The sequence below is a fragment of the Anguilla rostrata genome, chromosome 2 (genome assembly GCF_018555375.3).
Source record: "Anguilla rostrata isolate EN2019 chromosome 2, ASM1855537v3, whole genome shotgun sequence".
NCBI lineage: Eukaryota > Metazoa > Chordata > Actinopteri > Anguilliformes > Anguillidae > Anguilla > Anguilla rostrata.
The window spans coordinates 23,699,772-23,714,109 of NC_057934.1; the positions used below are offsets into that span (position 1 = coordinate 23,699,772).

Sequence of the window (14,338 nt, forward strand, 5' to 3'; positions counted from 1 at the left end):
TACAAATCAAAATATTCATTACAGCTCTCACCCAGAACAAAATGTTGTAGCTGAACATTAGGTACTTGTAACAGCAGTTGACCTCTGCGTTTGCAGACCTGTAGTAGTGCATCTTGACACCCTGCGGGGAGAGAAAATAATTACTCACAAGGCATGGAAAAAAGAAAGGTATGGGTTAACTGCAAGTGTTATGGGTGCAGTAGTAACTGAAGTGTTTTTGCAGTGCTGAGATAACTGCGTTTTGTGCTTGGCCAGCTGCTAATATGTGGATCTGAAACACGTTCTCCAAAAATACAATCAGGAAAGGAAGCAACCATGTCATGCACTTCAGATTATCTCTTCTTGTCACAGTGTTCCTCTTTGTCTACTTTGTCTAGTTCACTAGCCAAGGCAGGCGAGAGAAACAGTGATGTGAACCATTAGCCACTAAGAGCTTAGACCTCATTGCCATTTGCAGGTGTAGATTTATTCTGCTGTAAAATCAGTGGATCATAGCTGAAGCTTTATTTGTACCCTCAGCAGGGGTGGGAGGAAAAAAAATGTTAGTGTGGCAAACATTAATGGGCACAGTTAAGTGTACACAGGTAAATGGATAATGCATTGATTTAAAACAGGTACAGAAACTTTTCCATTTACAAGTGTACACATATAACTGGGAAAGATTAATTAAAAAGATGGACAACGTAATTCATAATTCATAAACCCAAAATAAAATACTGTACATACAATTTAACCAAGTTAAAACAGTATTTTTACATAATGGAATACAATACATCATTAAGACTGAAAAAGATCCAACTGCAAAGACACGGCGAGCTCTGGTCCATAGTTTTGCGTTCCAGAGTTCGGATACACAACCTGAAGATTCTATGTGGAGACGTGAAGAATTCTGAGCATGCAGCATTATGAAGGACCACTGGGGTTAAAACACTGCAACTATTGTCCCGCTAAGGGAATGCTGTTTTACAGAAAGAAGTCTGCATTACAAAGATCACACCAGGCCTAGATCCACTGACCTAGTGGTGGCCCATGGATGGGTATGGGAACAACATAAAAAGCACCAGTCAGACAACCATCTACCACAGCAATGTACTGTTCAGACAAGCAACTTGCACAACAATGCCATGGCAGAGAACATTATTCCTCAGAAACACTATGGATATACTCATGGTGCCTTATCTCTTCTATACAACAGTCATGTTTAAAATGAGATATTTTCCTTTTTAAATATATTCACAATGAGTTATTCTGCATAAGAGCAATGCCACATTCACACACTGATATCATTTCACAGGTTCTCCAAATAAAGCCACCAAAATTACCCGGAAATTTCAGTCCCAGGAACTACTTTACCAGGAACTAAAAGGTTCCTTCAGCCAATGGTTGTCTGCGTTTCCACCGGGGTCTAAAGTACCGCGAAGATTAGGCAAATTAGCCCACTGACGTTGTCGTCGGTCCATCTGTCATATGATTTCTTCTGTAACCCCATACTACCACCGAAGTAGCCTACATTATTTTCTAATAACCGGGACAGCCCGGAGGGGTTTATTCCACTTATATACAACGGGTTACCAACAATGACTATATATGGTTACTTTTGTATTTATTGATTTTCATATATCCCCTCAAACACATCCATTAACAGCAGAAAACATGCACACGTTGTAAACAATTTGCTGTTTTATTACTTTCTCGTTGTCAATTCCATATAGGCTAATCGCAAAATGACAAGAATAGAACGAAAACTCGGACTTGCGTGAAAATGTAAATTAGTAGTGGTACAGCCACCGTTTGCTTTCCTTCGAAGTTACTGCTAGCCGAGCAGCGAAGTGTGCCCTCCAGATGCGAACCATGCACCATAAATGAGTCCATAGTCTTCCTGGTCTTTTCGTGGAATTGAAAAATGGCAGTAAAATTGAGTAAAATTACGGCAGTCTGAAAAAGCTAAAGGGAAGATTACTAGAATTAACCTGTTATTTTACCCGGATAAAAAGTGCGGAAGGTGATTTCCAGTTTGCTTGTACTGTATCACCAATGTTAATTATGCAGAACTACCGCATAACTCACATAACTGTATCAAACGTTTTGAGTCAATTACAACGGGCTAACAAAGAAAATCCGGAAGAAAATATTCAGCAACCGAATGAATCCGTTTGAATGTTTTGGTAGCCTACGTAATATGCTGTCCCAGCACGAATGCTTAGCATTTTATAAAACGAATACTAAAGCAAGAAAAGAACAGAAGAGCACACGTTATAATTCCAAGACGTTGACAGGCTATAACCAAAAGTAGGCTACTGCACCGCATAACATACAAGTTTGATTTGAAGTTATTATGAAAATAAATTGGTTTGCCGCTGCATATTTTCAAACATGGCGGGTAATGGCGGAAAATAAATACAACACAAATGCTACGAGTACTCGACCAATCAGAAATGTTCAGCGCTGCAAGCTCCACCCAAAAGGTTCCTGTACTTTCGGAAAGTACTACCCCCCGAGCAGGAACGTTTTGGGGGGTAAAACAAAGCCCCCAGAACTAAGACCCTAGTTCCTGCGGTGGAAACGCACTGAGTTCCTCAAAAGGTTCCTAGTTCCGGGGTATAGTTCCTGCGGTGGAAACGCGGCTTAAGAGTTTTGATGAAAGCAAACAAGCAGCTCAGACAGTAGCCAATATGAGATGTCCTACAGAAAGCTAACTACATTAACCACATACTGAAGTAACATAAATAAAAAAATAAGTGCTTGTAGAAAATCCAGGAGCTCTCCAGGACCAGAAGAGAGAATCACTGGTTCAAAGACATGCTTTTCATACCATTTAAACTTCAATCCATATTCATTTTCCTTCCTGACTCTACCCACATTAGATCAAGTAATTGTTTTTATGAATGTCTCAGTTAGAAGCTCAACTGTATGATTAGTCACTTGACTATGCCGTTGAAGACCCCTGGAGCTACTGCGTTTGTGCTGCACTGCATTTGACACAGTTGATCACACTATTCTCTTGGACCACCTTACGCATGAGGTTGGTATTCAGGGTACTGCCTTAAAATAGTTTGCATCCTATTTAAATAATAGAGCATTTTCTGTTAAAATAGGGAACTCCTCTTCTTCCATGGCACCTATCACTTGTGGAGTACCTCAATGTTCTATATTAGGTCCCATTTTATTTTCTCTGTATATGCTCCCCCTTGGTTCTATTTTTCGTAAGCTTAGCATTTCCTACCACTGTTACATTGATGACACACAGCTATACCTGCCACTGAAACCCGGTGATGATCTCTCCATTAAGTCTGTCCTTGATTGCCTTGATGACATTAAAAGTTGGATGGCGAAAAAGACAGAGGTTAGCATAGTTGGTCCCCCTGACTCCACCAGAGGTTTAGCCACCAACCTAGGAATCCTGTCCTCAAATTGGCATACGCATAAATCAACTCTGTTGTGCGTGGTAGCTTCTTCCAGCTTAGAGCTATTGCAAAGCCATTTAAGGATCTGAAAATTGTCTTACATGGCTTCATTTCCTCCCGTATTGATTATTGTAATTCCCTATACATGGGAGTCAGTCAGTCATCCCTATCTCGGCTGCAGTTAGTGCAAAATGCAGCTGCTAGGCTCCTGACTGGCACTAGGAAGAGGGATCACATCTCCCTTATATTGGCCTCTCTTCACTGGCTGCCTGTCAAATACAGAATCGAGTTTAAGGTTTTATTATTTTTAAAGCACTACATGGTTTGGCACCACATTATATTTCTGACCTCCTTTGCCCCTATTCCACCCACTGGTGGAACTAGAGTTTTATACATGGGGTGGCCAGGGGGTGGCCAAGGCTACTTCAGGGGGGTCCATAGACCATGACAGAAAATTAGTGTGTAACCCTAAGCTGGCATCTAAGGAGCATGAATTAATCCTAGCAAGGGCTGGGGTCTGTTTGCACCTCATATGCCTTTTCGTTCTTCTTTAAAAAGAATATCTATCCCTTTCTTTTCATGATTGTTTTAATTGACCCTATGCAAAAATAAGACAGTGTATGGTTACATCTAAGCATCCAATTACCCATATTTTAGTCCAATCTCAATCTTAATTACGAATCCCCATTATCATAACTGTACCTTAAAATCAACTACTAGCCTAAGTTACTAGTTAGATCATGGCTAGCCCTACTCTGGAGTAAGTAGCTATAATTTCTTACACCTTATGATAGCAAACAGGCTATCTGCAAATTGTGGTAATCTTTTGAGTAACGTTAACAGATTGATAATAACAATTGTTCATTTTGAGTTCATGTACGAAAATCTAACTGAGTTAATGGAATTCAAATTGCTAAATGTTAACTTGCTGAACACTGACAGCTGAACACTGACAGCTGTACTAGTTACCCCACATTAACTAAACACTCGTATACTGTAACTTACGACACTGCACTGTATATGTGTGGCGTGTATTACTAGCACAGATGTAAACATAATGTTGGGCTAAATTGGGAACCAATCTCTCTTATTTGATTAACTGTCTGTTATGGAGCCAAATTGCCAATATGCATCTACACAGCGATTCAACTTTCGTAAAAAATTGTTCAGGAAACCTAAACCCGATGCTAAACTTGCGGCGACTGATGAGCTATAAATTGGTGGGGTGCAAAACTTTCCGTTAAACTAATCATTGATCTCAAACTGTTTTAATTCATTTTCAGTGATTAACAAGCATGCAAACGATCTGACTAATCATTACATTACATTTATTTGGCAGACGCTTTTATCCAATGTGACGTACAAAAAGTGCATTTCATGGTCATAGACAACTACTAAACACAGGTTCAGTAAGATACAATACTTATTTTGTACAGCTATTTCTAGCCAAGAACACAGTTTAGTTCACACAGTGAACACTAATCAGATCTAACCTCTGCAAAGCCAACTAGGCAGAAGAATAAGCTACAGTATTAGGACAAATACAAATTACCAAAAAGTGCTGAGATGGGGCAACATACATGTAACAAGTGTCATGAAAAAAAGGGGGGGGGGATTTAGAGTGAAATATACAGCGTGGTGGTGGTTAGTCTAGGTATAGTCTGAAGAGATGAGTCTTCAGGCCACGGCGGAAGATGGGTAGTGGAGGGGAAAGTGACACATAGCTTCTTTGCATTGTGTTAGGGAGATTAAATTATAAATGCGATTTAGAAAAATTCGTTTTACTCACTAAGCAGTGGAGAAAACTTCCTCTGATTTTCCTTGAGTATCAATTCAATTAATCCACAAAATAGGCTACTCAATAGCAATATATATAGCCAGCTCTGCCCAAATAGGCAGTTTTAGCGAGTAGACTAGGACTTATAGCCTACATTTATTTTCATCTGCAGCACAAAATTGTGCACATTTTTAATACACATTTTTTGTGGACACATGCACTTCTTTCTCCTCAGTCGTATTCATGGCAAATATCTGCAATGCGTAGATTGTAAACAAGCTTGAAGTGCAGGTTTTGTTTTTGCTGGTTATTCTGAAAGCTAACACGGTAGATAACAGACTGGTGTATCTTGTTTGTTAAGTGTAGACTACTTGGTGATTAAAACTGTTTTTTAATGGATAAATTTAATTTATGATTTAATCCCCCTAACACAGTATGAAGACGCTGTGTGTTAGGCTACTTGTCATACAACAAAGTGTATAACCATAACCAGGAACAAGTGTGTTGAAAACCCTAGAGAGAAATACCATTCCAAGTGCAGGGAACAACCGCTAGTTCAACTTAGGCCCTGTAGGTTAAACTGATTAACACTAACACAAACAAGAACAGCAAAAACGCAGTCTATGCAAAAATTCAAGCAATAGTTAAGACGAGCGCATTAAGTCACCTACGAAACAGCTACCTAGTTACAACACTAAGCTTACAGTCAATTTAGAGATTAAATTCAGAATACGATTTCTCTCAGCATAATGACGGATTCAAAGACTAAACGAACTCACCCGATATTGTCTTCAAATAGATCCATGCCAAAGAAAAGTAATGATTCATCCTCTCAAAAAGCTTTTACTAACAAACTTTTAGTAGCCTAGCATGCACTCTGGCTGGCACTGTCTTCCATTGCTTCCCCGATGTTCAGACCCTCCCCTCACTGATAAAAACTAGACCCTACGGTGTCGGATTACTAGCGTCGCCATGAATGTCTTCTAGCCGCTTGCCGTAAAGAAGTTTACTAGATGTCGTAACACTTTAGATTTGAAGCTACAGCTCTTCCGCACCCCAACTAATAAAAAAAGTCCAAATGGCGGGCAAACAATACGGCGGACATAGGTGGTCCCAATAGCAAAGTTGTAGAGCACGTTCAGATGCATAGGTCGATGAAGTTTTGTGTTGATCTAACTTATGGTGTGGGAGTTATGGCCTTTTACGCATGACCCTTTGTTATAGCGCCATCATCTGGCTGACATAGGTGATTTTTACTGCCTGAGTAGTAGGGGGCCATAGGAACCCACCTGCCAAATTTGGTTGCTCTAGGACTTATGGTTGCTGAGCCTGACACTTTTAGCGGAGAAAAATAGTAATAATAATAATAATAATAATAATAATAATAATAATAATCCTAACAGATACAATAGGGTTCCACCAGCTTTGCTGCTTGGACCCCGAATTAGGGACAAAGTGTCCAATTTCACAACACTTTTGGCCTACCCATCTCTACTTTTAAGATATACAGTTTGACAACCATAAATGATAAAAACCATATGCCTCATTGTAGTCACAAAGATTTGCTCCACAACATGGGTCATGTTTGAATACTTTGTTTTGGATACTTCATTCTTTGCATTAATTGAGAAATAAAATTAATAATCTAGTTCCCAGAACTTACACTACTTACATTTCCCATATGTCATTCTATACAGTCTAGCATTCCATAACATTATTAACATATGATCTTTTACTTTTTGCTTTACAGTAATATTACAAGGGGTGGTTGCCTGGTTAAAGTAGGGGTGCAATGCTCCAGTCCTGGTTTTATTTCCACCCAATTGTCTTAGTTTTATTTTTCAGACAGCTCTATAACTTATGCTGCTTCACTCTTTTACTTGAGCACAATAAAATATTCTGGATACACTGGCCGACTGCAGATGCAGCTGGTGTTTACACATAATGTCAGTTGAGCTAATTAAATTAAGAGCAGAAGTTAGCACACAATCTGGAAATGGATTGGCCTCTTAATCCTACTATTCTGTATTGGTGGAAACCTGGCCAACACACCCAGGACCATTATTACATATGTGACAGGAGCCACTGAACCCAGGCTTAAGTCGCATGAGGTGATTCTCCAGAAATCGCGTTTTAGTTGAAAACACTTTTTTTCACCAAAATTCCGTTTTTTTGCAGAAATGACTTCTTAAACATGTAGGCCTATACTTTATAATACCTTAATATCACACTCGTATTTGATCGGTAAACATGAGGAAAAAGTTAAATAATTAAATTATCTTTCTCTCTATCTCTCTCTCTGTCTGCTTGTTGCGAGGGGGCAGGACAATGGGCGGGACATACATATTAATGACATTCCTGCACAGTCAGGAAATACCTTGTGTTGTTTACAATCTAGTCTACTTTTTTACGAGTGTCGCGGGAGATTATATCATGTGTGACAACGCTGGTAACGTGGCTAATGCTCTCCGCCAAATTACCGAGCCGAATTTAGCTACATAGTATCTTTAAAGTAGCTACATTTCCAAGTAGTTTGTGGTAGCTTAATTACTTTCAGAATGATATAAAGTACTATTCTTTTCACTGGTGAGTAGTAAGCTATTGACAGTTGTCAAAGTCATCATTGTTATTCAAGGGAGGGGTGTGACTAAGGCTGCACCAATTAATTCAAAGTCTAAGTGGGTGTGAACAAGGGGCAGTGAGGATCCCAACTTCTGCTTTCAACCTACATTGATTTCTAAGCAGTTTAAATAATTGTATTCCATGCATTCAACATCAAATAGGTAGAATATACCACCACAATGTATTATGTGTAATTTGGTGTAACTGGTATCTATTTAAACACATGGTTGCTAAGGAAATATGTCACAAAAGTGTGGGAATCTCTTGTCAATCTTTGGAAGTGAAAATCTCTGGTTTTCTGGCAGCCCATTCAGCAGAAATGTCTAACTTCAGAACAGCACAACTTCCTCAGTAATTGTCCAATCTCCATGTATGATACATCTATTTGAAGCTCTGTTTCTCAGCTTGCATATGCTATATGCTAAAAAAAACTTTCCTGCACTTAAGCCTGGTTTTCTGTCTCCTGTCTCATAGTGTCTGTGTTTAAAAACCCTGAGGGGTACTGACTTCCGGGCACACCGATCCGAATACAATGGCGTAACATCCTGTTATTGCGTGAGTATCAGACCCACTTGGTTCTGACCCGTCGCCACTGTCTCCTGCTCGCAACAGTAATGTTCTCTGCTCTTTGATCATAATGTATTACAAGCTATTTTGGGAATGATTCACACAAAATACATAATTTACCACAATCTTTTTCTCCTGGTGGACAACAAGTCTGTCCACATATTAACGGAAGAATGTTGATTGCATTTTATTTCTGACGTTTTTCAATAAAATCTGACCTGTCTGTTTTATACAATCTATTGTATTGGTTCTCTTTAAGATGGTTAGTAAACACGTGCAATATCCTCTTTCCTCCGGTGTCGATGTGATCTATAATTCTTGCCCTAACCTTTCACACGCCGAGAACTCTGACGTTCGCAGAGGTGAATGATGAAAGATTGACTATGGTAAGGCGAACAATTCATTCAGCCGTTTACACAAAGTTAGTGAATAAAATATCGGCGAAAATTTAATATATATCCAGCCAAATTTCGGCGAATTTCTTGGAGTCAAAGTGACTTCATTTCAGTAGGTGCGAGGTCACATAGGTTACCTTGTAACAAAAAAAGAAAAGAAAAAAAGATTTAAAAGACAGCTTCACATTACAATCTACACACGTACACTGCTCGTGCGAGTAAGTCAAGTGTGCAAATAGCCTGCATTATTTAGTAGCAGTGTAACAAAACTTCTAAAGCATTACGTGGGATAAAAAGTATTACAATAACAAGCTAGTCGTAGCCTTGGGATATAACTTTTTATCAGCAAACCTCACGCCTGTTTAATGTCGGAAACCCTGATCGTGTCTAGGCTAATAGACACTGTAGGGTTATGTCATAGACATATCAAATGGCTAGATGAAAACTTGCTGTAAACACGCGTTCTCATTTCATAACAATAGCAGGTTAAGTTACTTAACCAATTTCCTCTAGAAATTATAATTCTTTTTCGTTTATAAATAGCCTGTAGGCTACTGACTTGATTACGACAAAACACATAGGCGTATTTTTGTTTATAAAGACTTTAAAACGGCCGCCACTCACCTTTTGTTTGATCGCCTCCTTTTGGGCTAATCGTTACTCGGCCAGATCCCAAACAATTGGGGTGTCTTAAAACACTCGTCCACACTTCCCGTGTAGGCTACTGCACTCACAATTGGATCTCACATAGAAAATGAAACTTCCGTGCAATGCGAATTACGCCCAAACAGCTGATGCACACCAGGAAGACGCACAGCATAATAGTTGCATGACGTAAGAAACTAAGTTGTTAAGTTGTTATCGAGTACTAAAATGCCTATCGACAGCCTTTCTTTGATAGACACATCGACCGCTGGATGGCAGCTAGATCGATTATATCAACTTAGTCTATACGATAGCCTAGTTGATGGCCTTAATATTATTACTTTTAAATGAGAGAAATGTATAACATTAGGCTGTATAGGTTATCTGAAGTTTGACTGCAGAGAAGAGATATCCATTCTACCTAAGTCTATCTTCCGTCACAACCAGTTGGCCCTTCCATTGGTAAATTCATTTTGGTGCAGTTGACCAATATTACTTTTATTTAACTGGACAGTATGTTAGCCGTGGTGTTTCTGGTGATTTCAGCAAGCGCAACCCCGGCTGTAGACAGTGACGCTCATGGTCATTTACATAGCAAAAATTCTCCCACATAATGAATAACCCTGTTCCTGGAGATGAACAGTCCTGAAGGTTTTCATTACAACCCTAAAAAACACACCTCATTCAACAGCTAAATATCTTGAGTTGCCAATTAGTAGAGTCAAGTGTGCCAAATTCGGGTTGAAACGAAAACCTACAGGATAGATACCCTTTTTTAATTTAATATGACAAAATAAACTAATCGCAGAAATCCAAAAAAGGTACAAGAATAAAGCTACTTGCTAAACATTTTACTTCAATTACATTCAAATAGTGAAACCCCAATTAGCCTAAATGAAAATAGATCCACTTGTTGCCACCACCGTGGACATCTCTAGAAAAAGCTGAAGCGAATTTCAGATATCACAAAATTTACATCTGGCCACTAGAAGAGCCTTGGTGGACTGTCCCTTTATTTCCTACTCCCAACATTTTTTTCCTTTGAAAGAGGTGCGTTAAATTGTCCTATGAAGTGCACGAGAAATTACACTGAACTCCAAAAATAATATGGGATAATATGAAGCAAGTATGGGCGTTTCTAGACATGGACTATAGCTGAAGTACAGCGCATGCAGTTTTGAATCGAGATATCCAATATCAAAAAAGGTCGCCATGAAAGGCTCTTCTTAAAAAAAGAGCGTAGGATTATGATTTATTTTTCATTTTCCAAAAACAAAGCTTTTAAAAGGAAGTGACTCCGAGAACGGAGTGTAGCACAGTGGGTAAGGAACTGGACTTGTAACCGAAAGGTCGCAGGTTCGATTCCCGGGTAGGACACTGCCGTTGTACCCTTGAGCAAGGTAACCGAAATTGCTTCAGTATATATCCAGCTGTATAAATGGATACAATGTAAAATGCTATGTAAAAAAAGTTGTGTAAGTCGCTCTGGATAAGAGCGTCTGCTAAATGCCTGTAATGTAATGTAATGTAAAGTGACACCACCAGGGTCTTGCAGGCAATATGGTGACCCTGGTTTGTTAGTATGGGAGATGCAGATAGTATAGGGTAAGACACAGGTGTGGATTTATTGGTTGGGAGTGTGCTCTGTGATCCATATATTGGATATTTTGTAGGCTATTATACTAGATCATATATTTTAATATCAATTTATTCCACTTCTCCCCTGCACACTGGTGTGAACGGCATAGTCAAGAAAAGATAACACCATTGTTACAGCAGTGGTTACAGGCCAAAAGGCGGTAGCTGTGTTGTTGTATCACGCTGCTCCCCTTCCCCCAAGCATCAGCACATCAAGGGAGCTGTTTAGGGCATTACTATTGGACAGCAGATCAGTTCCAGCTGCCTTCCTGCCCAACACCTTCAACAGCCTGTAATCACAAAGGCCATCAAAGGGCTGCATTAAAATAATTTAAACAGTTTCCTCATTACATTACCTTCCTTTGTTTCCTGGAATCCAGTTGTGAAGGAAGTGAGAAGGCAAGGAAACAAGAACAGACTGATGGGCTTATAAGGATTCAGGCACCATTATTCACTGCAGTGTCATTAACTGATGCCGTCTATTGGTTTCACTGAAAACTGTACCACGTGCACAATTTTAAACCTGACTTTCTTTATAAATAGCTTTTTAGACAATTCCATTATGTTATATATGCTATAAGCAGCTATGGATCAAATAGTTTAACCCTTCAGACCCCAGTAAATTCCTGACAGATACAGATAACTGTAAAACAAACATTCATTTTCAGTATTATTAAAACAATTATTTTCTTCCAGACTGCATGTTTTCCCCAGTAGCACCACATTTCTCAAAGACCTTCAGGTGTACTTCCTAGACCCAAAACAGAAATGCTTGAAATGGAGGATTTTCCATCTAACCCCATACATACAAAAATTGTATGTATGGGGTTAGTACTCTTCTCATAGTTTTAAACATAGTTTTAGAGCAAGAGCTGCACAATGAATGAAAAGCAGCAGACATCACCCTGACACCCATGTCAGTAGAACCATGCTAAATTTTTAGCTGCTCCTTTTAGCTATGTCTAAGCAGGTGCTCTCTAAGTAATAGCTAATGGCAGTAACATTGGCCACAATCTTACTACAAACTACTCAGTCACTGTCTATTTCCAAGTGGTCTGAGACATCTCTTCAGACTCTACCTTGACACTTGACCACCAGCATTGACACTGTACTTCTTTGCAGGACTATGCCCAATCAAGTAGTAATTTATCTTGTATTCATGCCTCACTTATAGCTTAAGATTGACCCATTGCTTTACTGATTTGGCCTTAAGGTTTAGCCACATCTACCCTGTGAAATAGACTTGACGCTCATGGCTATGGATAGCTGCTACTTCATGACAGAATTGTACTCTATATGACCTGTGTTTGTATTTGTTCCAATTACCTACGGTATGCACTTATTGTACGTCGATTTGGATAATAGTGTCTGCCAAATAAATTGTAATGTAATGTTCCATGAACATATTCACGGCTTTGGATTTACGCCCTACTCCCTTATGGAGAACAGGGAATTCAGCGTTTCCCACTAATTACCTAGACTGTGGCGGCCCGCCATGGTCTAATTTGTCCCACCGCAGTTTCATAATGAACCAAAACCGTTTTTACACTTTTTTGCATTTGTGATGCCTGGATACCTTCCAAAATAGCTGTGCGTACAACACCTGTTGTTTACGGCGTTGTCGCCCTTTTTAGCAGAGTCTGGCTTGATTGACAATTCATCTATTCAGTAGGTGAGAATATAAGCTTTCAAACGATGTAGAAAATGTCTAGTTTTGCTTTTGGAATAGCGTTTTTTAGGTCAGCGTAACCAAAATTTTTTCTTATCATCGCATTCACTTACGCATTCACTCTGTGGTAGCAGTAGAAGACGCTGCACCTAACAAAACGTGATCAACGATTTTTCATAATTTCTTGGAAAATACTATTATTATCATTGAGGACTTCTGGGCATAGCTAAGCCATGTGTTTGCTGATAGACCTAGCTGACATCGTTTTCTGGAGCAAAACAGAAGCGAATAGAACAGTATCATTGCTTTACTGTCTCTGTCTCCATCTACTGAACACAGATAAAATTTCATCATTGCTATGTAAGTATTACTGCTCAAAATATTTGGTTATATACACATTATTTTTGAAATTGAGTGTCTTTAAATAGGTTAGTGGTATTATATAATGTGGATATTTCACACTGTAATGTAAGCGTTAGTTAGTAGTGTAATAGTTTTTGTGAAGCATGCAACAGTGATGACGTGAGAGTTGGAACATTGCCAAAACGTGGTGGACGGTTGAAAATTGTTTTCATATCGTCCCATCCCCATACAAGAAAACATACGAGAATACAGAGTATAGAAATACACACAAGAGCTAATTATTACACATTTAGGTACTGTACCGCTTTGTCTGACAACATTTTTGCATTATTTTTTAATCTGATAGCAATGTTTCATCTTAAACCTTCATAAGGGGCTCATTTATATGCTTTATAATGGACAAAAAGCATTTCATTCATTTTTGGAGAGGTACAATACAAATGTCAGCTACAAAAGGCAATGAGAGTTGATGAATACCATGTCCTCTACCTACAAGATAAATCATAAATCTGTATTAAAGGCCCCCACGCATGAAATATGGACTTTTGTGTTTATGTGTTGACCAATGTGTTTATGATTAAATTGTTTACTAGAGCATAAAATTGTTTACAAGAGCACAAAGTTCTTCATAGATCTAGCCTCTTAATTTTGCTCTCAAAGTACACCAGATTGATGCATTTAACTTTAAAATGTACAAATTTTTCTTCTGGGGGAACATGCCCCCGGACCCCCCTAGAGGGTCCAAGGTCCACCCACCATAGTCTCATAAAATCCTGTGGGAAATACTGGGGAATTCAAACCACTGAATATGGAAGAGCCATGGTACCGATTTCCGTGTCCACCACAATTCAGCTAAAAAGTGTTGCCCTGTTGTTTATGAGCAGACAAAATCTCATGTTGAAAAACTGAAAAAGGCTGACTTAATTGTCATCATGACTGATGGGTAGAGCCATGAAGAGCAACTGCAGCATAACCATCTGCTACATTGATGGAAACTGGAAATTGAAAATCCAGTGCGTGTCAACTGTACGTAAGTGAGCATTTCACTGAAGCAGTGGCCGAATGGATATGAGAAAGACTTGCATGCCAATCGCTGTCAGAAGCAAGCAAGAAACTTTATCACCATCTTTTGTGAACGTGACTTTAGACCACACGCCATTTCAACAACTTTTTTTCTTAATCTTGAAAAAATAATAAACACAAAAACTAATAATTATGAATAGATACTAGAAAATTAATCTGTCTGCAAGTACACCCT

General features: G+C 39.0%; 1 protein-coding gene across 4 annotated transcripts in view; it reads right to left on the reverse strand.

Moving 5' to 3' along the window:
- The window catches only part of LOC135247636 (tetraspanin-14-like), a 34,772-nt gene extending 25,198 nt beyond the window's left edge, over nucleotides 1-9,574 (reverse strand). Inside the window, exons 1-2 of one of the 4 annotated variants that reach the window (XM_064321344.1) lie at nucleotides 9,390-9,574; nucleotides 32-121 (exon numbers count right to left, since the gene is read on the reverse strand). In XM_064321344.1, the coding sequence (XP_064177414.1) occupies nucleotides 32-112 (81 nt within the window). In that variant the 5' untranslated portion in view covers nucleotides 113-121; nucleotides 9,390-9,574. Of the gene's footprint in view, nucleotides 1-31; nucleotides 122-3,253; nucleotides 3,337-9,389 lie in introns of those variants that run through there. The other 3 variants (XM_064321342.1, XM_064321343.1, XM_064321346.1) reach the window with 3 other exon arrangements.
- Between the last annotated feature and the right edge of the window lie 4,764 nt (nucleotides 9,575-14,338).